At 39.0% G+C, this 27,206-nt stretch overlaps 3 protein-coding genes across 6 annotated transcripts; 2 read left to right on the top strand and 1 right to left on the bottom strand.

The window, feature by feature from the left end:
* Positions 1 to 100: 100 nt before the first annotated feature.
* LOC146484445 (uncharacterized) lies at positions 101 to 16,342 on the top strand. 4 transcript variants are annotated; one of them, XM_085104807.1, is made up of 9 exons: positions 101 to 567; positions 737 to 820; positions 4,177 to 4,293; positions 8,545 to 8,619; positions 9,358 to 9,420; positions 10,866 to 10,928; positions 11,675 to 11,737; positions 13,965 to 14,181; positions 14,642 to 16,340. In XM_085104807.1, the coding sequence occupies exons 1-9, from the start codon at positions 368 to 370 to the stop codon at positions 14,777 to 14,779; spliced, it is 1,020 nt and encodes a 339-aa protein (XP_084960933.1). In that variant the 5' UTR covers positions 101 to 367; the 3' UTR covers positions 14,780 to 16,340. The 4 variants fall into 4 exon arrangements, with proteins under 4 accessions (XP_084960933.1, XP_084960936.1, XP_084960935.1 ...); XM_085104810.1 differs by lacking the exon at positions 737 to 820 and having other exon boundaries at positions 14,642 to 16,342; XM_085104809.1 differs by lacking the exon at positions 10,866 to 10,928 and having other exon boundaries at positions 14,642 to 16,339.
* Positions 16,343 to 16,494: 152 nt separating this feature from the next.
* LOC146484446 (heat shock 70 kDa protein 12A-like) lies at positions 16,495 to 22,443 on the top strand. The gene is made up of 3 exons (XM_085104787.1): positions 16,495 to 16,501; positions 16,983 to 17,514; positions 20,880 to 22,443. Exons 1-3 carry the CDS (start codon positions 16,495 to 16,497, stop codon positions 21,403 to 21,405), a joined length of 1,065 nt encoding a protein of 354 aa, XP_084960913.1. The 3' UTR covers positions 21,406 to 22,443.
* A 2,758-nt stretch (positions 22,444 to 25,201) lies between these two features.
* Positions 25,202 to 27,200, bottom strand: LOC146484447 (uncharacterized). The gene has a single exon (XM_085104791.1). The coding sequence runs from the start codon at positions 26,915 to 26,917 to the stop codon at positions 25,274 to 25,276; it is 1,644 nt and encodes a 547-aa protein (XP_084960917.1). The 5' UTR covers positions 26,918 to 27,200; the 3' UTR covers positions 25,202 to 25,273.
* Positions 27,201 to 27,206: the final 6 nt, after the last annotated feature.

A 27,206-nucleotide genomic window follows, 5' to 3' on the forward strand; every position in this document is an offset into this window, starting at 1 on the left:
AGAGTATTGAAAACTATTTCTTGGAAAGATGACATCATTTTACTTGTCATTGTAGTATAAATAGATAAGCTCCAAAATATTCATGCAAATGCAAAAGTTAGCTTGGCGTTGTTCACAAGCAACAGGGTTGATTTGTACTAATAGAAACTTCTTTCTTATTTCATTGTCTTTCCCCTTTTAATATCATATATAAAATAACTTCCGGTTAAAGCAGCTCGGGTAACGTCTTTCCGGTCTTTCCCAGAATCTATACACAAAGCTACAAGGCTATACTGAGATAGATAGTCAGTTTCTTCGTCAGACGCTAGCCTGCAGTCTATTAAGTTTAAAATGTGTTGAATTGTGCATTGAAATAGTAAGATAAGCCATGACGGATACACAAGGACCCCAGTCCGCGGCTGGCACAGCGGAAGAAAACGCACAAGATCGTTTCTTGCGATCTCTAATGAATGTTTTTAAAGACAACCGTGAAGTGTTGCTCAGCCTACCAGAAATGATTGAACGCCTTATCGCAAATGACCGAGATGCAACAAACATGCCAACAACACAGACATCAGAATCGAGCAGGTAACTAGCTGTTATTGCTATATTAAATGTTAGTGTACGTTGTGTAATAAAAGCATCCTCTGAAGTTTTTTTTTTTTTTTTTTTTTTTTTTGAGGTTTAACGACCAAGTATAAACTACGGAAATATCAAATTGGACTTTTTAAGCTCTACTTTTTACTTTTATTTAAAGAAAGTCGAAGGAAAAGGAATCTTTGAAAACAGCCAAGAAGAATCTGGAAACAGCTCAACAGAACATGAAGCTCAAGGAAAAGGAGTAAGCAAATATACAACATAAATTTATCTCATATGTAGAATTTACAATAATACAACGTTAAACAACTGCCAAATGAGTAGTACACCTTCATTGGAATTAACCCCCGTTAGTGGATCCTCCTGGATCCCCTTGGATCCCCTTAATTAATATTCCTAAGGGTCGAGTCCATGACGTCACCTATTGTTATAACCTAGGAAAAAATGTCTTCCTGCATACTAATTAAGTGATTAGGTAGTGTCTTCCTGCATACTAATTTGGATTAGGTTTACTAATGAGCGTTACTCTAGTACAATGAAAAGAATAGGCCGGCCCAAACTTGCTCGGTCTATACCCACCCTGATTGGATAGTCAAGACTCTATTGTTAGAGTTAATAAAAACAGCGCAAAATTTGAAAGCGTTATCATTCAACTAGAGTAAAGATTATTTTATCGCTGCTATATTCCGCAAGGATGGTTCCAAACGATCAAGTCGAATCAGCCCCTAAACCTCTGTTGACAGAAGATAAAGCGAGTTTCTTACCCGGTCAGTTCTGCCCGTTTCATCCCCGCTCAACGTTGGAATTGGTAGAAAAAGCGCAAGGAATTAGCTATGTTTACTGTCCCGAGAAAATGTGCTTTATGTTTGCCCCTGCTTCAGAATGGAAAGAGGACATAGGGCGTATCGCGCATCATACACACTCTGATGTGAAAAAATATGCAGCTCAGTTGCTCTGTGATTGTTCTAACAAACTAGCACTGAGAAAAAGTAAACAACCCTGGAGCCAGGATCGCATGTTTCTGACGTGCCACAAAAAAGAGTGTAACTTTTTCATGTGGATAGACCAGCCAATATCGCATGCTATCAAGGAGTGGCTCTCATATTCACCTAAGCCACGGTTCACAAGATTCCATCCTTATAGAGAGATAAAGAAGATGTTTGAAAATCATCGCCAAGAGGTTAAACAGAAAGAATTTAATCAGCGCCAGCGCCATGCACGCAAATATGACGAAGGATTTTTAATGTGTGACAACGGATTCAACAGTCTAGGAAGTCCTAAAATATTTCACGGTCTTAGATACAGAGAATGGATGGACGAAGTATGGGAATCTTACAAGTTTTATGTCCAAGAAAATGATAGAAGACTCTCGAGACGACCCAGATCCTACACTTTGTGTAGAGAAAGACGATTTGCTGCGTCAGGCGTATTTCAAGTACGCAAGTGATGACGCCCATCATCCCGAAAGTTTCCGAGTGTTGAAGGTTTTGTATGAAAGACATATTAAAAGCAAACAGGTACCTTTTGAAGGTTATGTCATCAGCTCCGAAGAACTTGAAGAGATAGAAAGAGATAAACAGTTATCTTCTTATTCTAGAGCTTTTGCGCAAGATGTACGCAGATCAAAATGTATTGCTATGCTTAACAATATAAGGAAGCAACATCTTCCTGTTTGTTCGAATTAATTAAAGACACATAACTAGAAATGGCCCGTTTGTCTCCTTTTGTCCCTTTTGGCGTGGTTTTGGCCTTTCAGGCCTGGTTATGGCCTTTCAGGCCTGTGTTTGGCCTGGTTATGGCCTTTCTGGTCTGTGTTTGGCCCCTCTGACACTCTATATGACCTGACTATTTGCGAAAAAGATGTCATTTGTGTTCAGTCACCAAACTGTCAACATGGTTTACAAGAGAGTTTGCAGAAACTGTCCGATTCCATCGTGCGGGGCGAAGTACCTTGTCAGATTAGCTAACCATCTCGCGGATGTTCATCAGTTAGACCACATAAAGCGAAGACAGTATTTACAAGAGGCGAAACTGCAACCTAAAGTTAAAGTCGTAGTTTACGAAAGTGAAGCGGATAATTCCGGAAAAAATCACTATTACAATCCAGTACAGACACAAGAAACGGTGTACGAACTGTCAAGACAGCGGAGAAATGAGGCCTCTTTTAAAGCAAAAACTAAAAGACCGACTTCAAAGAACAAGGCAAATCGCAAGAAACAAAGAAAGTCGAACTCTTGACTTAGAGGCCATAGGAAAATTGTGTAGACAGGGAAGGAATATTTATTATTCCTCGAAATAAAACGGAAAAAACAAATTTGTAATAGTCAGTCAAATGATTCATTTTCATTCCTTTTCCTTTCAAATCGCTGTGTATTTGACTCTTTTTGTCATTGTTTTTTAATAAAGTTTTTAAAACGGTATCTCTTGTCTGGTTCTATTGCTAACAATTATAAGTCGCGTGTTTCCATTGATCCTTGTTAAGTTATATGAAATTGATTATAAACTAATGCGTCAAGATACTCCCTTGGGTTTTTCCAGCAGAACTGAACTTATTTATATGCAATTTTAGGCTTGCGAACTAGCATAATTAACTGACTAACGGTGCGTGACTTTAATAGTTTTTCATTTCCTCGAGATAGATAGGAGAAAACGGTCTTGTAATAGTCAAACGAAGGTGAAATATAGAGTTTTCAGTGCCACTTTGTGTATATATGTTTGTGTGTTTTGTTTTTTAACGGTAATGATCGATAATCGTCACGAATAATCTGAAATCTCGGAGATAAACGGATTGCAAGAGTGACGCTACCAAGAGAAAGCGCGCTTTTATTCAAACTGACAATAGAGTCATAAGTATGTAAATTATGATCATCCGGGTGAGTGTAGTCCTGAGAAGGACTGTTTGTGGTGACTTTGACTGACGTTTCGACAACCTGAGCGGAAGTCATCTTCAGAGTCAAGTGAATTGTGGAACGTCAGTAGGTGGTATATACGTCTCTGGTTGTTAACCTGATTGGTCAACGAAGTCCAGATGTTACTGATTGGTCGTTTGTCAGTAAGCCGTGATGCTATTGGCTGTGAAGACTGTAAAAAGTGATTGGTGCGTTTCGATCCGTCTTTTGTTAGTCAAAAAGTCCGTGGGTCTATTGTTAGTAAAATTTCTATTGTTTGTCTGTTTCGTTGTTGTTGTCAATAAGTCGTTTGTATGGTGCAGGTAGTTGTAGGCAACGGTTGAGTGGCGTTTGTTCTAAGTTAGTAAACCAGCTTTCCAGAGTGGCACATAATTCTCATTGTTATTTTCATCATCATTATGCAGGCTATTGCTTATATAAAATGCGTTTGCCTTCATCTAGACCTAGGCCCATTTCTTGGTCCTGGGGTACTATAGGATTACAAACAATGAGCATCGTTCAAACTTTAGATGGAATATTTGCAAACAGTATTAAAATGAAACCCTGTTAGAAACTTCAGTACTCTACTTGTCATCATTGTCGTTATCATTATTGTCACTATTACTGTTTCCTTAATTAAGATCATTATCATCATCGTTGTCATCATTCTTACCGTTGTTGTTCTTCTTGTTACATACTTTTTTTTTTTCAGAATTCAAGATCTCAAAGCTGAATTAGAAAACAAGGCGAAGGTAATTTCAAAGAAGGAGAAGGAAATGGAGAAGAAGGAGAAGGAAAGATTAGAAGCGGATAAACAAAGCAAAGAAATGTATTTATTTTTTTCTTTCTCTCTCTCTCTCTCTCTCTCTCTCTCTCTCTCTCTCTCTCTCTCTCTCTCTCTCTCTCTCTCTCTCTCTCTCTCTCTCTCTCTCTCTCTCTCTCTCTCTCTCTCTCTCTCTCTCTCTCTCTCTCTCTCTCTCTCTCTCTCTCTCTCTCTCTCTCTCTCTCTCCCTCTCCCTCTCCCTTCTTTTTCTTTTTTTTTTTTTTTTCATACATTTATTCTAGAATTGTTTGTTTCCTCTTTTTATCTTCAATTCCTGGCAAGTAAAAAATAATTTAAACTGGTCATATTGTCACTTAAAGTTTTGCACTTTCCCCAAGTTTTGGGGACATTCAGAAATCCAAGATGGTGGATCCAAGTAAGTCCTGTAGAGGCGCGAAAATGATCTTCGGACCGAAAATGATCCTCAAATTGGACTGCAAACCATCCTTGATCGCCTCACCGTAAATCTAGAATGGACTCAAATTTGGGGACAGTGGATTTGAACTTTATACCTTTTTTTTCTTAAAACAGTGGTAATATTCAAATCATCTGCATACAAATTTTACGACTTTAAAAATTATAATGTAGCTTTTTTTACCTATACCATCACAACGTTTAAAATGTGCACAAGAATTATACGGAACTCTTCATTTGACAAATAGGGCTAACAATACGAAACAAATTGTGACAGTACAACTCAAAAATTGTTAACTAGAACCAAAAGAGGATTCATCCTCTCTTGCTAGAACAGACCAACTTACCCGAATGGTAAAGCCTCCTTAGAAAGTATCACAATCTCGCTTTGATGTAGTAGGCTTTCCCAAAGTCACGCATCCACTCCCATTTCGACCACATTTACTTCAGAAAATTCGCCAATGATGGTGGCTGGGAGACGTACCTTTGACGGATGCCCGTGGACGGCTGGTGGGAAGATTATGTTGCCCTACTAGGTCTGGTGAATATTCTCGATATTCCGCTCTAGCTTAGGAGAAGAAGGCTTACATACAATCTATCCAAGTAACCACAGTCAAGAAGAAGCTGATTTCGACAACTTTCTTTGGTGGGCCATTAAGCAGAAAGGGACTTCCATACCCTTCAGCAAATGGACGCAAAAAAAAAAACCAGATGTTCTCGAAAAATTAGAATGGAAGTATGATAAAGGGCGAATTTCTGAAGATCAAATTTTTCCAAAATTGGGGGGCGGGGGGGGGGGGGGGGGGGATTGACAGCTATATAATTCCCGAAGCGTCTGTGGGGGAGACAATGCGTGTCTTCTGCAGGTCTATGCCGACGACAATAAGTTTTGTGAAAATTGTTTAGCGAGGCAAAGACGTTACGCTTAAGACTAAGAACCGATTAGAAACCAAGGCAACGATATTTGCCTGCCATCTCAAGCACTTTGACCGCCCATCTTCTTCCTTTTTCGAAAAAGAAAGCGAAAGTCTTAATTAATCAGCTATTTAATTTTCTTGCGCTTACAATAAGTATTAAAATTCTCGTCTCCTCTTGCTGTTATTTGATATTGGGTTTCAAAGCTGTATCGAAAAGAACAAAACAAAACAGATTTAATGAACTTTCGTTTAATACCGTGGGGAACATGTCAGTAAAACATCTGTTTCAGCTAACTGTTTTTGAGTTGTTCCTGCTAAATTTATTTCGTATATTGTTAGCCCTATTTGAAAAAAAGGAGGAATTTCGTACAATTTGTGCACATTTTATGCGTTGTAATGGTATAAATAAATTAGATGCATGTATCTTCTAGTTTTTAGGTAGGCTATGCTGCTACATTATCATTTTTAAAGTCGTGAACTTTGCGTCATTAAGATAATTTAAATATAACGACTGTTGCGTAAGAAGAAAGAAATGAAGTAAATAAAGTTTAAATCTACTCCAAATTTGAGTCTTTTCCATTCTGTATTGATGGTGACGCCATCGGGGCGTCTTATGCGGTCCAACTTGGGAATCCTTTTCTGGTCCGGGGATCATTTGCGGGACTGTGCAGTACGCCATTTAGCAATTGTGACAATTACCACGTAATTTGACGTCATCACTTCTCCCTGTGTACCTCAAAAGGAACATGTGTGGACCAATATGTTTAGTGCAAGTGTCATTTTGGTAGCAGTTTTGATATTCGTAGAGCTAAGGAGGGGTTGGAGAGGGGGGGGGGGGATTCCAGGGTATTTACACTGAGAATCCTGGGCAATCCCATGAGGCGCCGGATACTCCCAATGATCAGCTTGATGAGTAGCAGATGCTTGTCCATATACTTGATGCAGCCTCAAAGCAAAGAACTAAACAACGGATGGCAATAAAGATCGTTGAACCCTGGCGTGGCCAATGCAGTACGGAGTAATTTTTACGTCGAAATTGCCCTTTAAGTCAGTTAACTAAGTAAGTAAATATTAAAAGAAGTAGCCTTCTCCTTACGAAATTTACATGCAATAGCCATAAACGTCTTAAAGCACCTTCTTAAGACGAGTGAGCAAATACTGCTACAAATATGGACCACGAACAATTGCTTGTCATTCGAACCTGTGAGCCGTTACTGGGATGTAGACTTAGGCCCGGTTCAAACGTCGCATTTCACATGTGCCGAATATAACTCCTATTTTAGTCGACTAAAATAATTAAATGCGGCATTTGATTCAGACGTCGAATTTAATGGTGCCGAATTTCACTCCGTCCGCCTTCCATGTCTTTGTTTTCGTGCTACCGGCTGACGAATGCGGCTTTTTTGCAGTAATATCTTCATTTCCAACAGCGTGCTGAAAAGGTGCGGGTCGAGTTAAGGCCAAGATGACTCATCTTGGCCTTCACTCGACCCGCGCCTTTTCATTGTTTCATTGAAGCACGTCTCACAATATGCCACAGATTTTCCCTCTTTCCACCCAGGAGTGTCCTTTTCATTTTCAAACACCGAGCGCCTCATACAATAATAATTGCTGCACGTCAAACAAGTATATTTTGTTTTTAAAAAGCACGAACTGCACATTCCTTCGCTTCCCGCCATTTTTTCAAAGTGCTGTTTATACTCCTCTGCGCATGGCATTTACGGATTGTGGTTACAAAATGAATAATAATAATTTACTATAATTTATGTATTATATTCGGTACATGTGAAATGCGACGTCTGAATCAAATGTCGAACTTAAGTCGAATATTCGACTGTTTCAGTCGCAGATTCGACGTAAGTCGAATTTTTTTTCGAAACTGTCGAATTTAATTGATTCAAACGTCGCATTTCACATGCAGTTAATTCTCGAGTTTTATTCGGCACATGTGAAATGCGACGTTTGAACCGGGCCTTAGCTATTTTCCATTTCAAAGTAGTGCCCTGTAACAATCGCCGACCATACGTGGTATACTGTCAATCGTTAGTTTTCTTTATGATCCGATTGGCTTTCAGGGTTCATTTGGTCTTTCAGTAAAGGACCTCATTTAGGACGTTTGGAGGTTAGCAATTCAATTGCACAAATTCATTCCAGAACCGTGATTTTGGATGCAATTAATCAGATGGGTGGAGTCCCTTCCCTTGGTCGCGACAAATTTAAAGAGTTTCTCTCAGGCGTGCAACCGTAGTTATAGACATCTAGCTGCGCTACCTCTCAGATACTTTCAACCGTAGGCAAGGGGATGCTGTCTGTTTAAAACTCGCAAACATTGAAGGAAGAGTTCACTGTGCCTTCGGTGTGGTTTTAAGATTCGACCTCGCGTCAGCGCTTCTGAAAAGTTCCATGAAGTGGGAGACCCTCGTACGACAAATGGTGTGCAACTGTATAGAATGCCGCAAGTGCTCGTTTTTAACTGTGGCGAAACCAATCGATGTCCTGAATATTTTAAAAAGACTTAGTTTTAAGCAAATAAGCTCGTCTGAATCGTACTCGTAATAAATTTCTCACGGTAGCATTTGATGTTAATACAGAAACTTTTCACTTGCTTTTCAATAAATTTATCTCGAGAGGTTATATGTCACATGACTGCATGGAAAATTGGGAAAGTTTTCCTCATCACAAAGACAGGAGCAGAACTGATCCAAATAGAATCATATCTTAGAAAGTCATTTTGTGTGCGAACAGGTTTCTAATTAGACCATCAGCGTGCGTCCTCTAGTGGCAACTATTCATTTAATCGACCAGTAGTCTTCCGTCCACCCTTTGACGTCCGTTCACGCGTTGCATTGTTTACCTGTTTGTCCTTGATTTCTTTATTTGGCTTGTTGATTGATTTATTTTTAGTGTAACACAATTTATTATTTAGGTTGTCAAAGATAGAGGCTGAGATGCAGAAAATGCGTGATGAACACAGCAAGGACCTTAAAGAACACAAATCTAAGTATAAATAAAACGTTTTTAAATACTGCAAGTTATTGCTGTTATCATCTGGTGAACATCGATATATGCACATTTGTGACCCGGCGGGGGATGGGGACGCTTATTGTGGCCGCGGCGACTTTGAACCCGAATAACTTTTTTTAATATTTGAGCAAAGGGAGCAAACGCCCTGACACTTCAGGACTTTTTCAGAAATTTATCAGGGAAATTTTTGATGTGGTTGGTTAGTGTTGATTGACTTTGATATTACCATGGCAACCAATAAAAAGTTTTTAAATACTGCAAATTATTGTTGTTATCATCTAGTGAACATCGATATACATCCACATTTATGTTAGACCGGGGAGGGGGAGCGCTTATTGTGGCCGCGGTGACTATGAACCTGAATAACTTTTTTAATATTTGAGCAAAGGGAGCAAACGCCCTAAAACTTCAGGACTTTTCCAGAAATTTATCAGGGAAAATTTTGATGTGGTTACAAAACACCCGAAATATCGTAAAAAGTGCATGGCGGAAACAGGCAGAAAGTGTCTGTAATTAATTGGCTTGGTTTGGCTCTAAACCACCGTAAATTTCCGTTTTACAGTTGCTTCCAGTCCTCAAGTGAGGAATTTTGAGTATATACTGAGGTAAACGCCCCGGGTATTAATCGAGAAAATGCAACAAAAATATCAGTGGCTTTATTGTAGGTGGCAGATTTTAAACTGGCTTATTAACAGATTTGTCTTGTCTTATACAGAAACGACGTTATGCAAAAAGACATTGAGGCAAAGGACGAACAAATTCAGCAGTACTCTCAGAGGTAAATAGAATTCATTGTATTATTCTATCTCAGAACACAATATTGAATATGTTGGTTTAAGATAAATGATGATGTTAGTCGTGCAGTTCGAAACATGGATGGAAGAATGAAAGAGAAAGAAGGAAAGTATGATCTACATCCTTCATCATTTTTTCTTTATTTGTTTCCATGCCAAATGAGTAAGGAATAAGACGTCATGCAAAGGTTCTCATTAAGATCACATCGAAAGTATTATTATTTCAAGCCGATCAACCGTTCTAAAAAAAGTAGACAAAAGTTCTAAATTCCAGACAGAACTTCCAAGCCTTAAAGCGATGCTCCATTTTTTTCATAGCATTTATATGCTTATATCGTATGAACGTAATAACCTTACCAGTTCCCATCCTTTCAGCAGTAACATATATATTCTTAGTGCATAGGCAGCAGACTGCCCATTAACAATAACAAACAATAACAATAACAATGTAATACAGAGGGCAAAAATATTGCATGCTGATTTGTTGAAACGGTGGGTATTTTTTCTTAATTTCCTTTCACCGAGGGCAAAAATACTTACTCCTGATTGGTCGAGCGGCGAAAATATACCCTCTTCATTGGTTGAGCACGAAGCTCTACATTTTGTTGTTCATTTTGTGTCCAAAAACGAGTTTTCGAGGTTCTTTGGAGTCCCACTCTTTAAGCCGAGTAGTTTGTACCTAATATACATGGAAATCAAGTGCTGCAACTAGAAAGGAAATTCCTAAAGGTTAAGGGTGTTTCTTACAAGAAACAGCAAAAGAATATTTGTGTCATAGCTAAAATCTTGGATCGGATCGCTATTTTTTGGCTAAGAAACTGAAATCAGTCATGGCGAACAAGTGCTTTCACCTTGCTACTTCTTCTCACAACGAATGATAATCTGTATCTGCATTCTTTTCACGTCGATCAATTGATTTTAGCGGGTCACCCAGCGGGTTTTTGTATTATTTACAGTGTACACGTGACCAGCCGATTCTAGAGCTTTTTCCTTCCAACCTACCAGTTTGCAAGAGAAAAGCCTTGGAAACGAGGTTGACCCAGATAGTCGGTTACGACTGACACACCTGTGTTTCTCAGGTTCCTATCACCCGTCGTAAAGAATGTAATTATTTTGTGTAAATAAATCCATTTTTTCATCGTTGGCCAGATACATTTTGTTCCATCTGTGTCATTACATTCTATTACATCCGTTTCAGCTAAGGTTTGTTTTTAATACAGTAAAATTTACATAAAAATTAAGCTGCCAAACATGAAGCAATCTACTGCCTACCGTTTTGTGAGCTCTGGCCCTAGTTACATGAGCATGACCGACATTTTGATAAAAGCACCGGCATTAATCGAGAAAATGCAATAAAAAATATTACTGGCTTATTGTAAGTGGCAGATTTTAAACTGGCTTATTAACATATTTGTCTTGTCTAATACAGGAACGAAGTTATGCAAAAAGACATTGAGGCAAAGGACGAACAAATTCAGCAGCACTCTCAGAGGTAAATAGAATTGATTGTCACTATGGCGATTTAGAGATAAACAGTCAGTAGCGGCCTTCTCAGCAAGAAGATGCCCTTGAAGATTCAGATCCACATCAATACCAAACCCCAATGAGTATTTGCACCGCTCGAAGCAAAGCCATCTGTATCATTTGGTATCCAATTGCTTGGAACTGCAAAACATTATTCTGAGGGTCTTGTTATTGTAAAAAAAAAATGGCGAGAACTTAGACCTATGCATAACACAACAAGAAAAAAGTCTGATTAATTAGTTTAACATGTAATGTGTCGTAAATAATTCAATTTAAAAATACGTCTAATAATAATTTATACTGACTCGCCTTAATGTCAAGCTCCAGAGCTACCTTCGTTGTTAAAGGAATTTCTGATATTGAAAGAAAAACAACGGACTGTGTTTGCAAAGAGAAAAAAAAAACATGCGCTTCAGTTTGATTAAATGTACAAAGTAAAATATACTATCTATATATAATAAATATGAATCAATAAAGTGATTGAAACGAGTCCATGCATTATTTTGGTTTGAGCTCAGCGTTTGTGCCATTAGTTAATTATTTATTCAGACATTGCCACGTGGCGCTAAGGTGGGCATTGTTTGACAATGGTAGTGCTGCAAACCCTTTTTGATTCCTAAATATATATTGTCAAGTTTTCTATCATGACGGGATCTTGCATCATCTATACCAATATTTTAATCACATTCTTGTTTCGCCTTCCTTTTTTTTAAGGTTGGTGAAGATGAACGACGATTTACAAGTCGCGTACAGGAAAATGGAAAGCTACAAAGCAAGGTATAGATATATGTCTTTCCTCGTGCTTTCAATGACAGAATGAATGAATGAATGAATGAATGAATGAATGAATGAATGAATGAATGAATGAATGAATGAATGAATGAAGGAAGGAAGGAAGGAAGGAAGGAAGGAAGGAATGAATGAATGCATGCAATAAAAGAGTGAATGAATGAGTGAGTCAGTGAGTGAGTGAGTGAGTGAGTGAGTGAGTGAACGAACGAACGAACGAACGAACGAATGAATGAATGAATGAATGAATGAAGGAAGGAAGGAAGGAATGAATGAATGCATGCAATAAAAGAGTGAATGAATGAGTGAGTCAGTGAGTGAGTGAGTGAGTGAGTGAACGAACGAACGAACGAATGAACGAACGAACGAACGAACGAACGAATGAATGAATGAATGAATGAATGAAGGAAGGAAGGAAGGAATGAATGAATGCATGCAATAAAAGAGTGAATGAATGAGTGAGTCAGTGAGTGAGTGAGTGAGTGAACGAACGAACGAACGAACGAACGAACGAACAAACAAACGAACGAACGAACGAACAAACGAACGAACGAACGAACGAATGAATGAATGAATGAATGAATGAATGAAGGAAGGAAGGAAGGAACGAACGAACGAACGAACGAACGAACGAATGAATGAATGAATGAATGAATGAATGAATGAATGAATGAATGAAGGAAGGAAGGAATGAATGAATGCATGCAATAAAAGAGTGAATGAATGAGTGAGTCAGTGAGTGAGTGAGTGAGTGAGTGAGTAAGTGAGGGAACGAACGAACGAACGAACGAACGAACGAACGAATGAATGAAGGAAGGAAGGAAGGAAGGAAGGAAGGAAGGAAGGAATGAATGAATGCATGCAATAAAAGAGTGAATGAATGAGTGAGTCAGTGAGTGAGTAAGTGAGTGAGTGAGTGAACGAACGAACGAACGAACGAACGAACGAACGAATGAATGAATGAATGAAGGAAGGAAGGAAGGAAGGAATGAATGAATGAATGCATGCAATAAAAGAGTGAATGAATGAGTGAGTCAGTGAGTGAGTCAGTGAGTGAGTGAACGAACGAACGAACGAATGAACGAACGAACGAACGAACGAACGAACGAACGAATGAATGAATGAATGAATGAATGAAGGAAGGAAGGAAGGAATGAATGAATGCATGCAATAAAAGAGTGAATGAATGAGTGAGTCAGTGAGTGAGTGAGTGAGTGAGTGAGTGAACGAACGAACGAACGAACGAACGAACGAACAAACGAACGAACGAACAAACGAACGAACGAACGAACGAACGAACGAACGAATGAATGAATGAATGAATGAATGAATGAAGGAAGGAAGGAACGAACGAACGAACGAACGAACGAACAAATGAATGAATGAATGAATGAATGAATGAATGAAGGAAGGAAGGAAGGAAGGAAGGAAGGAAGGAAGGAATGAATGAATGCATGCAATAAAAGAGTGAATGAATGAGTGAGTCAGTGAGTGAGTGAGTGAGTGAGTGAGTAAGTGAGGGAACGAACGAACGAACGAACGAACGAACGAACGAACGAACGAACGAACGAACGAACGAATGAATGAATGAATGAATGAATGAATGAATGAATGAATGAATGAATGAATGAATGAATGAATGAATGAATTTTAAAATATTTTCTCTAAGACGAGATGCATGGGGGTTTCTGTTACTGCTGACAGGCATCAGATCGGTGAGATATTTAGGCACATTTTTGTGAACAGTGTCAAACATCACAAGGCAAAGCGATTTATTCCTTCTCGAGGCCAGATTATCCCAGCTGAGGAATTTAATTGTGGACATCATCGGATCTTGTATCGTGGCCTTGACAGGTAATGATACGGGCTGCCCTGTTTTGCAATTTTGGAATTTCATTGGCAAGATTTTTATTGAAACTGCATCAAACTAGTCAAAGAAAGGCTGTACTAAGGCATTATATATTGTTCTTTTGGACATTCATATTAACTGCAATCTCCAGCCTGCCTTAGACCACGCATTGAACGACTAACCTTAGAGCACTCTTTATCAGGCATTTGAGATTTTCGTATTAGTGTACCCCTAGTTATTTTTTTCCTTGAACTCTTTCAAAAAAGACAGACGGACGGACAGAAAGAAAGAAATAAATAAATAGATAGATTTATTACTTTAGTAATTTATTTAAGGGTAGATTATACCTGCTTCTTGTCTTGAAAGGTTGGCCTCTCTAAGTGAAAGACGAGTAAAACAAGACCAAAGATTAGTCGAAGACACTCTTGGCTTAAACAGACAGTCTGAACTGGAAAGAGATTTTTCCGCGTTCTTCGACGAGGAAAGGATAGATGTGTGCGACATAATGCAGTCTAGGTTTCTCAGCAAAGAAGATGATTTTATATTCATTTATTATCCGAGACTGGCGTGCATCATTTTAGAGGTACACATAAGAAATATTTTTCTGATACAGCAGGTAGTCTAGATTCTAGTAAAGAATCGTTCTTTCTGTGTAAGTGATTGTTTAAATTAAGGTTACACCGTTCAAAATTCCGATCAGTTCATTGCACACAAACATCAAAAGTGGATGCTTGAGCATGTGTGCGTTTAATAAATGACAGGTTTTCCTTGAACTATGCTAGCCAGGTAAATAATTGCCATTTTCTCATTTAAAAACACGGTGATGGAACTTTCATGTACCTTATTCTAGTCGAATAGGCCTCTAGATATTCAAGGGTGGATTTATCTTAAGAAATCAATTCCTTGCCGAGTAGAGCGTTCAACAGCCCAATGGGTCAGACGCTAAAATAAGGAAGAAAAATTTTAAGAGTGCCCTGTAATACAACATTATTTCATTTCATCATTTCACACAACATCATTTCAGTGCTTTTATTTTGAAACAGGCGGCTTATGAGATAACGACACACGCCAGAGAAGCTGCATTTGATTTGTTTAAGGAGTTGACAAAAAATATGATCGACTGTGCTCCATTGATGGGGAGATCTTACGCTATTATAAGAAAGGTAAGGACCAGATGTTAGTAGTGATATTTCCTTCAGTTTAGAATTAGTCCCATTTATTATTATTATTATTATTATTATTATTATTATTATTATTATTATTATTATTATTATTATTATTATTATGATCATCATCATCATCATCATCATCATAGAATTATCATAAAACCTGATGCAGTTAAGCGAGAACAAAAATATTAAGCACATACAAATCGGTTTCTTTTATAATAAGCCACCAACATCAGATGTCCAATGCACTCAGCGGAAGAAATGACTTAACAACTGGCAGCTCCAGTGATATGAATTTTTACGATTCCTACACTCACGTTAAGGCTTCTTCAGTTTTTAAAGTTTAGAATGTTGTGAACTCCATCGTCAGCTGTTTCGGTTACAAGGGTAGCCAACATAATATTTCGGCAAAATACATGTTCTGATGAAAGGTCCCCTAAATTTTTCGAAAATTTTCGGCTAGCAATCCCCGAGTTTTTTCGAGGCTTTTCGAAAAACCAGCAAGTTGCCCTAGGATTTTCGGAAATACAGTGTTCACGTTTTATGAATTCCATAATTTTCGAATGGTGATTGTCAGCTAAAATGTTCCTCTATCGTAACTATTGTAAAAGTTGCTAACAATGTCTGTGAAAAATTCAGACTTATACAATGAACAGTGGAAAACTCGCGTTTTGATTGGTGTAGCGGAGTTTGTGATTAGAGTATAGACGCACAATTGACGTCATCGGGTGGTGTGACTGGCGCACGTGATCAGAGTCTAGAGTCCAGCCAGTAGAGAGCTTACGAATCGACGACTTCTGTCTCGACGACGACGTCTCCTCATTCGAAACCCCTTCGGCGCATGCGCATCTAGGTGTTACGCAAGAACGAACGTCGTCTCGTGGCCGGCGACGACGGTGACTTGGGTATTTTGAAGTCGTCTTTGAAGTGTTGCGACGGAGGTTTGTTTATATTTTTGTCCTTTGTCTTTTTGTGTCTTTTTTTCCTAGAAAAATCATCGGAACATTCTTCGAGTACTACTATAACATGAATTTATGACTTTCTGAAGTTTAAAATCCTTTTTTCCCCACAGTTCAGAGTCATTTAGGTTTATACAGCAGAAAAGATGGCGACCGTGGCGATGAATCTTCTGCGCTTTCGGTTTTAGCTACCAGCTCAAGGTGAATAGAACTCGATTTTTTTTGATGAACGTGACTTTTTGGACCTAAGAAAAACATATCTTCATTGAAAATGTGAGACAGACTTGAGAACAATGCAGAAAATTCAAGGCCATTCAAGTTAACACTGCGTTGCTCTGTATGTTTTTGTGATTTTCACGTGGATTTCACAGAAACCGCAGCAAGACATTACATTTGGAATATATGATTGATTCGGCGATTGATCTTTTAAAAGGAAATGGCCGAGATATGGTTTCTTATATTTCATAGCTTATAGTATTCGTCAAATCACAACATTTTCGCCTGTAAAGTAAGCCCAAATGCATTATCTGTAGCTATCAGTAAAGTAAGCCAATATCTAGATATTTTTAAAAAGAATAAGCTCGTTACTGTTATTGAGTGAAACAATTCAGACCGAAGTTTTGCATCCGAAAAGTAAGAGAAGCAAATTTGTACACATCATAATGACTTAAGTAATAACCTTCTTGAGTTCCATAAAATTATATTGTACCTGAAAAAAAGGAATTCAATTCTATTCTACAGTTTCTAAAATGGATATGCATTGTGTCCATGGATAGTAATTAGTTTGCCAATTAGATTGAACAAACTTGTTTATTACACATGCCTATTAAAATTGGTTGCCACGATAACATGGAGTCAACGAGAAAGGACCACATCAAATAGTTCCCAGATAATTTTCTTAAAAAAGTCACGAACTCTCATGGTGTTTTCTCAAATATTAAAAAAAAGTTATCCACGTTCGAAGTCGTCTCGAAAAGACCCCGTTTGAACTTTTCGTTGTATACTGAAGGTTGAATTTGTATAGCTTTACAGCTTGTAGATTACTATGAAAACTGCAATTTCTACACGTTAGTATGCAGGAAATGCTACTCTTAAAACTACTGACTCGGTATTGTGAGATAAATAGTGCTGTACAAAACTTCTGACATGTTTAAAGAATATTCATAACTGCTCCAAGTAAAAAAATATGCACTTTGTTCTAAAGTGCATGTGCATTTGTATGTTGAGTTTGCAGCTGAGATTTTGCTCTCTTTAAGGCGGAAATCTTGACGTCACAGCTCATGAAATTTTGCCAAATGGCAATATCAAAGAAATTTCTCAAGTAACTGGTGGACCGTATGGTGGAACAAAAGTAGACGAACAGTTCGTGTCGCTACTCCAGAAGTTCTTTGGCATTTCTGTGGTGAAAACATTCCGTGACAGCTATCCGGGTGAATGGCTGGAAATGATGAACGAATTTGAAATGAAGAAGAGACGTCGCCGAGCGTTCGAAGGCGAAACGACTAGACTTCGACTACCCCGAGCCTTCACAGCATTGATCACAGACCATGGTAGACCTACTCTTGCAGCGGAGTATGGTGATGTCCGATTTGTTAGGAATGAATATTTCTGTCTAGGATCTGCGGCAATGAAGAAGCTATTTGAGCCAGTTCTGAATGGAATTTTAAACCACCTGACCAACCTCCTCCAGAGTCGTTTCTTTCAAGGACTACAGTTTTTTTTCCTGGTAGGAGGCTTTGCACAGTCTCTACTTCTCCAGGAGGCCATTAAAAAGGCATTTTCCGGCAGGTAACGTCTATTATAAGCGCAGTGCTTTTTGAAGGTTACTTTTATCAAATTTTATTTTTAATGGACCGGCATACCGTTTACAAAGGGTACTTTCACGTCATAGTGGCATATGCTTGTATTAAAACTCTCTGTCGAGCGGCAGGCATTGTGCACCCGGCCCGTCGTGAGTTTCGGGGACAGGAAATCTCCATTTATTTTGTTGTTGGTTCGTATCGATGTCCAATCTCTCAAAATCCAAGTTATAGATTGGGATTCGTCAGCAGATATAATGGTAAAAGGAATTTGGTTATCTATTAGAATTTAGAAGGGGATATTTAGTTGTACATTGTTCGTTTATTACATAGTTGGTAAGTTAAGAAAATACCGTTACGTGACGCGCAGACTTTCGCCATGGGGCTACAAAAAACATCGGTGTAAGAGTAAGAAATATTACAAGATACTTTCAAAAAGACTTATTCGAGAAAATCTGTTCGAGGCCAGTGGAGGAGCAAAAAAGATATACTCGCAAACTCAAAGTAGCTATAGCGAGTTTACCGAAGTCTCGTTATTATAGTAAGTGTGATCATTCTGGTAGCTCGAGCTCGTGGACCTCTTATTTAAGTTTAAGAGTTTATTGATTCTGATACCGTATTAATAGTATCAATAGAGTCAAAATGACTAAATCTTCTGGTATAATATGTTTTATATTAAGATAGAAATGCGGAAAACCTAAGTTTATACCACAGAGAACGCCTTGAACTTTTTTTCGTGCAAATATTCGCTTATGGTTAATCTTGCGCAGTCCCGCATTAAATTGCATAATTTGCTTAGGTTATCATTTTCATGTTCAATTATCCGTGTGGCAAGAACAATCACAACCGCTACCATCCTTTTCAGTGGTTGATTTTACAAGCAGAGAAGACCTGTTGGTAATTCTCGTTATCCCACGTCTTGAGTTAAAGACGGTCTGTAGCTTGGCTTCAATATTTGATCACAATCGGTGAGCTTCAAGGTTTCGAATCATTCAAATGGCAAAAACGTGAACTAACCACGCGGCCATAATTGTCTCCTGTCTAGTCCTCTTGCAACCTTTCTACCTAAGTATTTGACAGTAATACACTGTTCAGCACCGACCACATATAAACCGCCATTAACGATCGATCTCAAAACCGCGCAAAAAAAAAAAAAAAAGCCAAAAAACATGCTGTTCGCCAGAGAGTCTTAGGATACAGGCAATTTAGTCTCTTAGTAACGTTTTACGGAGACCTAATTGTTTTCTTTGTTTATTGGTGGTCGTAGGGTGAAGGCTTATGACATTTTGCACTTAGTATATAGGGTCCCATGGGATCACTCAGCCTTGAGAATCAACGATCATTTTCCCAATCTCTTACACAGAGTCCTCAGGCTTTTTGGTCAGCGGGTAGGCGCCAGGAGAGACTCTGGAGAATTCGAAAAAAAAATTTGATTGGCTGCTCTGTACAAGCTCTGTAACGGCCTCCGTTGCTTTATAGCAGAAATCCTTCGGTAATAAAATTCCAGTACCCCAGAGTCTCTCCTGGCGATCAACCGCTGGTCAAAGATCCTGAGGACTCTAGGTACGAGATTGTCATTTTCATAACTAGTCTCTGATCGATCAGATGCGAGATTGGGGTATGGGGTACCATTGGAAATCTCCGGATTTCAGAAGCATGGCAGGGAGCCCGTGCTGAATATTGGAGCAGAGATTTCCCTCAGGCGATACGACAAGGGCTGTAGTGCGTGATAGGACACTAATGCGAAAAAAAAAGTGTTCAGCAGATGCCACAAAATGTGAAATAAATAAATAAATAAATAAATAAATAAAAAACACAAAACAAACAAAAACGCTACTATATCTAACATAGGCGCTATATATATATTACACTGAAGTAATAAATACGTGTCACACTAACGCCAAACTAAAACGAGTTACACTGATGCTGTAAAATGTCACACAGATGAATAATAAATAAAAAATAAATAAATAAATAAACGAATAAAATGTCGCACGGACATGTCACTATAAAATGTAATAGTACATAGATACATAGATACAGTCTCAGTCATAGTCATTCAGTCTTATAATTAGCTTGACACAACAAACATGTTTGTCATACTGATTCGAAGCTATATATATATATATATATATATATATATATATATATATAGTGTTTCAAAGGCTCAAGAACCTTTCCGCGTCAAACGGAAAGGGTTTTCTCAATTACTTCCAAGCTTGGAATCTCAGTGATATTTTTAAGAAGGCCTCTAAGCACCTATTCTCGTTGCGAATATTAAGAAATGCAGGATTAGCTTGTAGACAAATCCTTAAAGTGTACTTAACCACAATAAGACTTATTTTAGAGTACAGTGTACAGGTGTCGAAGAACATTCCTGCAGTCCTTTCTGGCAAGCTAGAATTGGTTCAGAAAAGGGCCCTGCTTATTATATATCCATCCGGCTTGGCTATGCGGACACCCTTAGTTTTGCCCAGCTCGCAAGCTTCGCGAAGAGGAGGAATCAGTCATGCACTAAATACATCCAAAAATTACATAATAGTAACCATGTAAATCACTTTTTACTACCCAATAGCAGAAGACATGCCCACGGCCACAACCTTAGCTAGGACAGAGACGATCTGTTACCCCAAAACATGTAACAGCAGGAACATGTGTCGCAAAGAGCGTTCCAGCTCATTTATTACCTTTTATCAAGGGCACAGTGTGTAAATGTAGTTACTTCATATTATAGAAGTGTATGTAATTATAGTGTTATTATAGTGTTAACTTTTTATGCTTGTATTTTATCCCTTTAATTCAGTTTTTAACTGCAATGGTGAATAATAAACGGTCATTATTATTATAGACCATAAAGCTTATTTGGTGTCGCAATTATGGCACAATATGACAAACAAAGTAGAAATGGACATTTTCGGCGAGCTTAATAAACGCTGACATGATGATGTCACATGTCCGCCGATCGCGAGCATCGGCTGGTTAGAGAGGAAACTAAAATTAAATCTTAAGCTGGACCTTTTAAAGGCTGCCTAACCACTAACTGGATGACTTCACATGCTAACAAGCGGCGTTTTAATTAGGGGGCGTCTATTTAAATATCACTTTTGGGAATGTTTGGAGGTTCATTTACACTAGGATACAGCAATGTGCGACCTACCTACTTACGTACGGACGGACGAGCCAGCGACACTCTCCTAATCACTTAAATGGACTTCACTGTTACGACTGACTTAGATGAGTACATGATTCTCCGCTCTTACTATATTTTGATCTGTGAAGGAACTGCCGCCTAAAAACTAATCATCACTATTATATAACTACATGAACAACTTAACATCTCCCTCTATCCAACAGGTACAAAGTACTAGTTCCCGTTGACGCAAGTGCTGCGGTTGTGCAGGGAGCAGTGATGTTTGGTCGAAAGCCACATATTATTGAATCCAGAGTCATGTCTACAACTTATGGTTTTGACACTTACCATCGCTTTAATCCCAATGCTCACCCCATCGAGAAAAGGTGCGTAATAGAAGGTGTTGCTTGGTGTAAAGATTGTTTTGTCACTCTCGCTAGAGAAGGTGATATCGTCAAAGTTGGAGAAATGAGACGATTTCCAAATTACCAACCCTTGAAGGAAAGCCAGATAAGCGTCAAATTTAAATTTTTCACATCCTCTGACCCAGAAGCAAAGTACATAACCGACGCTGCAGTGGGGCCGTCGATAGGAGAAGTCGTCGTCAAGTCACCTGACATCTCAAAGGGTAACAAGAGAAAAATTGACGTATGCGTCTATTTCGGAGGTACAGAAATTAAGGTTACGGCGATAGATAAAACAAGCCACAACACTAACACCGTATATTTGAACTTCTTGTGTAAGAACTAGAATTTTTTGTGGGATGGGATTATTATAACCCTCCCTCTTTTTGAGTAAACAAGTACGCTATGTGCATCGATATTCTTATCCTTACTAAAACTGTTAGGAAAGCTAAGAGCTCATCTCATGATAATTTGATTTATAGTTAACTAATAATGCTTATAAAATCAACTTTGTTTAACGAGGGTGACACTTGACAGTCTGACGACTGACAAACCTGTGGCCTTTGGATGCCAGATCGAATTGGAATTTGGAAATGTTGGTTTTTGTGGAGGGAGGAAAACCGTAGAACCCGGAGAAAAACCCTCGAATAAGGACGAGAACCAACAACAAACTTAAACCACATTTGACGTCGTGTCCGGGAATCGAACCCGGGCCACATTGGTGCGAGGCAAGTGCTCTATAATTTATTAATCAACGTTGAACAGTTAACAGTGTTAAGAATGCATGTATTAATTTCTTTGATTAACCGAAAGTCAAAAGTTAGTCTACTGTAACAAGACAAAGTGGTTTCGATGAGATTCCGTACACATCTTTACAAATAAAATAGTTGAACGCCAAAGGAATACTCTGCGGCTTAAATGGTGAAATGGGCCTTTTGCAGCTAAAGGCAAGATAGTACAAAATCCATCATGCCGGAAAGAAACCTACGCACTGGGACATCGAAAACAAAGCGACTTCATCCAGTCAAGCAACAATAACAACAACAACAACAACAACAACAACAACAGCAACATCAACAAATACTTTATTTGTACCCAAATTAAAAAAATTATGTTACAAAATTAGGATAAATAAAAAAAATGAGTACATGGCTGTCTAGAATAACCATAATGGGCTGATTTGAAGCTGGAAAACCATCCTTAGTGATTACATCAATATCACGGAGTTTATTTGGGTCGGGTACAAAAGACAAACATATACAACAACACACAAAACACTGTTAAGTTTGACACAACGATAAACACATACACATCCGACAAAAATATCAAGGGAATTGTTCAGATACTCGCTGATAAAAAAAAAAACCCTCCAAGAACAGAAAAACTTAACTGAGCCCCCCCAGCGGGGACATTTTTTTATCTTTTCAGAGGCAGAATCGCATTAAGGACCACTTTTTTCAGCTAAATGGCAAGTTATTGCCAAAACCCTGATGGTGTCGCACTGCGCGGCCATAGATTCTCCAGTCTATACCCCGCTATCTAATGTGTTTATGTGGGTTAACGTGTTCACTCTATTGCAGGTACATTGATGATACCTAACTATCATGGCGATTATAGAATTAGAAACTAACTTTCCTCAGATTCTGAGACAATTTTCGTAAGGGAACAGAGAGCAATATTTCAGTAATGAGCCTCTTTCCTCGGTGTGCAGAGCTTGTCCAAACCGGCCAATTTTATGACATAAATTCTACCAACACGGGTCTTTTTTTTCACTACTACGAAGAGTCGATATGCGTTACAAACAAGGCGGGTCAAATACAGGTGTGATAGTGTTAATTACGAAGAACTACCAATAACAAGGCTTTCGGAAGAATGTAAACAGTTCGGCGAAGGATTCATCACCTTAGAAGAATGCTTAAAGGTATTGAATTCTTTTGCATTAAATAAGGCTCCTGGGAATGATGGATTACCAGTAGAATTTTATCGAACTTTTTGGAACTCAGTAGGAAAACTTTTAGTGGAATGTTTCAATGAGTCTTTTATAAAAGGAGAAATGAGTCCATCACAGAGACAGGCTGTTATTACGCTCATTGAGAAAAAGGATCAAGACCGCTACGACCTTAAAAACTGGCGACCAATTTCTCTTCTAAATGTTGATGCAAAAATAGCCTCTAAAGGAAAGACTGAAGCGTGTTCTGCCAGATTTTATCCACGAGAATCAATCAGGATACATTCCGGGTAGAAATATTTGTGATAATATTCGCTCAATCCTTGACTTAATGGAATATACAAAAGACAAAAACGAACCTGGTATTTTATTTTTTATTGACTTTGAGAAAGCTTATGACAGCTTAGAATGGGACTTTCTTAATAAATGTCTCGAACTATTCAATTTTAGACCGGATTTTATTAAATGGGTAAATGTTTTCTACAAGAATATTCAAAGTTGTGTTATAAATAATGGTCTGTGTTCCCATTACTTCAGAATAGAGCGTGGAGTGAGACAAGAAGACTCTCTCTTTTCCTTCCTGTTCGTAACAGCGGTTGAAATTTTGGCTATCTCCATAAGAAATAGAGAGAGTATCAAAGGGATCAAAATAAATGGTTTAGAGACTAAACTTTTGCAGTTTGCGGATGATACGACAGCTATTTTATCGAACTTGAACTCTGCTAATGCCCTTTTTAGCTTACTTGAAGATTTTGAGAAAGCCTCTAATTTAAAACTGAATGTTAAAAAAACTGAAGCAATGTGCATTGGTTCTCTTAGGAGCTGTGAAGATCAACCACTTGGAGTTAAATGGCAAACATGTGTTAAATTTTTAGCGGAGCTCCCGCGCGCGCCGCAAGGCGCGCGCGAGCGGAGCCCCATAGCTAAGAGATTTTGGTAAACCCATCAGTGCGAAAAATTTTGGTTTGGTTATGACGTCACTTCCGTCCGACCGACCGTACAACGTACGTACGTACGTACGCTCCTCCATGTAAGCAATGTGAAATGAGACACTCAAACCTTGTGCTGCATATCAGGTTTTTTTCGGCGGGAAAATGCATGGCCAACTGCGCTGCCGGCCGCGTTTGTTTGGCAGGAAATTGCATCGCCAACTGCGTTTGAGAAAAAAATAAAGACGACGTGTACGACAAAACACAAACTCAATTTATGAATAAGTCTACAAACATGTAAAGCAAAGAAGGGGAGATAGAAAGAGATCGAGAAAACAGGCGACGAAGAAGCGAAGTTCCACGTCAAAGAGAGCGATTGAGAGCGGTAGCAAACAGGCGAAACATGAGTGACGAACAAAGAGAGAAAGAACAGGAAAGGGTGCCGAAAAAACCCCGTGTTGCGGCACAGGGTTTGAGAGTCTCATTTCACATTGGCTTACATAAACGAGCGTATGTGCTGTAACCCGGGTTGTTTTTCGGCGGGAAAATGCATGGCCAACTGCGCTGCCGGCCGCGGTTGTTTTTCGGCGGGAAGTTGCATCGCCAACTGCGTTTGAGAAAAAAACAAAACAAAAAAAATAATTTTGAAGACTACAAGATACAAAGTCAATTTTTATATGTGACCAAAATCACGAGAAAGAGCAAGGCAACTAGCGGCGGGAGAAACAAATCGACTGGCACATCATCAGAATCATTTTACTCCGATCCGGCGCCACGAAACGTTGGATTTTTCCTCTTGAAGTGAAACGTTTCGCTCACTTAACGTTGTAAAACGAATGGAAAAATCAGCAATGGAATAAAGGGACTGGTTATTCTCAGAAGAGGCGAGTACATTCATGCAATTTTGTTGACAAAACTTTGCTAGTTTGCTGGTTTGCAAGATATTGTTTTCTTGCATTGTTTCGGTCCATGTTGATTATTTTCCTTGGAGTTTTATTTTCTGATCTCGTCCAATTTTGCCGTCAAACAGCGGGAGAAAGAGCAAGGCGGATCGCGACGGGAGAAACAAATCGATTCTTTCAGCAGCTTTTAGAGGCGGCACTTCATAAACAGCGGCCGAATCTTGAAGAGAAATTATTTTACTCTAATCCGTGTCTAATCCGGCGCGATGAAATGAAATTAAGATTCGATGGATTTTTTCCTCTTGAATTGAAACTCAACGTTGTAAACGAACGAAAAAATCAGCAGTCGAATAAAATTCGAAGTGATAGAAATAATTGAAGTCAATGTCAGAAATAGTTCACCAAAAAATTAACATAATGTCTGAATATATAATGTCACGTAAATAGTTTAGCTTGAATTGAGTCCGATTGGACATTGAGAGATGGTGTTAACTCTCTAATTAGCAACATTTCGTAAACTAAGCAATCGAACTTATTCATGCACTTCTTAAGGACAGAAAAATTTCTGTCAAGGTCTTTAGGGACATTACGGTGTTCATTAAGAAGGTGCTTGCCAATGGAAGAAGATTGGTATTTATGCTCGACCACACGCTGGTGTAAATGCCGAAGTGTAAACCCTACATAACTTGCATCACACAAGTCACATTGATACTTATAAACAACACAATTCTGATTTACAATAGATGGTTTTCTCTCCTTTATCTTTAGTTCTTGTTGGATTTTGTTACCAACAAAAATCGGTTGGATGACTGTGTCAATCTTCTGGCTAAGATCTTTGAGCTGTTTGTGTACCAGGTCAGCAGAAGCCTGATCTTTGAAAGGCAGGACTATTCGGACAGTTGGACTGTCTCTTGGGGCAGGTATTGGTTGAGTGCCTTCAGCCTTAGAGGCTACAAAACTCCTAACGGTGGTGTTGATAAGTTGTTGTGGGTATTTCAACCGGGTGAACACAGCTTTCAAACGGTCGCATTCTTCAGAGAAGTACGACCAACACGATGATAAGCGATACGCACGATCAAGCATGGTTCTCAAAAGCCCTCGTTTATAGCGCATATCGACGTGACTTTGGTAGTGAAGCAAAAGACTCGTGTTAGTAGGTTTTATGTAGACCTTGGTCTCAATTTGGGGAGCTCTGTTAAGGAGCTGCATTCCAAGAAAGGGTAGCAGACCATTAACCTCTGTTTCCATGGTGAACTTCACAGATGTGTGGCAGTTGTTAAGAACCTGGAGAAAATTAGCCGCTGATTTTGTGTCCGGCATTATTGTCAGAGTATCGTCGACGTACCTCTTGTAAAAAGGAGGCATTTTTCCTGCAAGCTCTAGGGTTTCTTCAATGGATCCCATGAAGACATTGGCAAGGAGTGGCCCGAGTGGCGAACCCATGGCGACGCCATCGGTTTGTTCGTAAAGTTGGCCGTTGAATTGAAACAGCTGATCTTTGGTGGATGCTTTGAGAAGATCTACGAGGTCCATTCTGCTAAGGTTCAATTGGTGGGTTTTGTTGAACCAGTTATCTGTGAAAGCTTTATCAGCAAGTATCTGTATGGTTTCCTCTAGGGGCACGTTGGTAAATAGCGAGGAAACATCATATGACACAAGAATATCGCCACTGTTGATCTGTAGTTCCCGAATCTCGCTCGCAAAATCAAAGGTGTTAGTTATTGTGTATTTGTTAAAGGACAATGGCTGTAGCTTCTCCTCTAACCATTTTGCTAACCTATAATTATACGTTTGTGTGGCAGATAAGATGGGTCGCATAGCCAGATGTTCTTTGTGCGTCTTAGGCAAACCGTACAGGTGTGCTAGCCGGGAGCCTGTGGGGCGCACGGAATCTGCAATCACTTTGGGTAATATTCTGCGGACAATAGATTCTAGCTCTTTCTCCTTTTGAAGAAGTGGATGGTGATGTCTGGGCGGTCTCCCTCTAGTCTTCGGCCTCTCTGGATCAACTGCTCTGAATTTTGTCGTTTCATTAATGGATGCTTCGGATAACAAGCGTAGGTATTCCGATTTGTCCATGACGACTACCCCTGACCCTTTGTCGGGTTTTGTGATGACAATATCATCGCGTTGCTTTAACTCCTCGATGGCTCTAAGGAGTGACTTGGGAGGTTTAGGACCTCTTCGGTGGATGTAATTGAGTGCTATTGATCGTAGGGTTGCAGCTGAAAGCTCTTTAAGGTCATCAGGCAGGTTAGGCTCAAGCCGCCAATAAGCCTTTTCGAAGCTGGCCTTCACTTCAACTGAAGAAACCCGTTGAGGGAAGGCGAATTTCAGGCCGCGACAAAGAACTAGTTTTTGAAAAAAG

This window comes from Pavona decussata, unplaced genomic scaffold, assembly GCF_977016875.1.
Source record: "Pavona decussata unplaced genomic scaffold, jaPavDecu1.1 SCAFFOLD_33, whole genome shotgun sequence".
Taxonomy (NCBI): Eukaryota; Metazoa; Cnidaria; class Anthozoa; order Scleractinia; family Agariciidae; genus Pavona; species Pavona decussata.

Excerpts from the sequence above, each read along its gene's own strand:
- LOC146484446 (XM_085104787.1), top strand. Across the intron at positions 17,515-20,879 it reads AAAAAGGCATTTTCCGGCAG|GTACAAAGTACTAGTTCCCG; the intron begins GTAACGTCTATT and ends TCTATCCAACAG.
- LOC146484447 (XM_085104791.1), bottom strand. The coding sequence starts at position 26,917 with ATGGACAAATCGGAATACCTACGCTTGTTATCCGAAGCATCCATTAAT.
- LOC146484445 (XM_085104807.1), top strand. The coding sequence starts at position 368 with ATGACGGATACACAAGGACCCCAGTCCGCGGCTGGCACAGCGGAAGAA. Across the intron at positions 821-4,176 it reads ATGAAGCTCAAGGAAAAGGA|AATTCAAGATCTCAAAGCTG; the intron begins GTAAGCAAATAT and ends TTTTTTTTTCAG. Across the intron at positions 4,294-8,544 it reads GATAAACAAAGCAAAGAAAT|GTTGTCAAAGATAGAGGCTG; the intron begins GTATTTATTTTT and ends TTTATTATTTAG.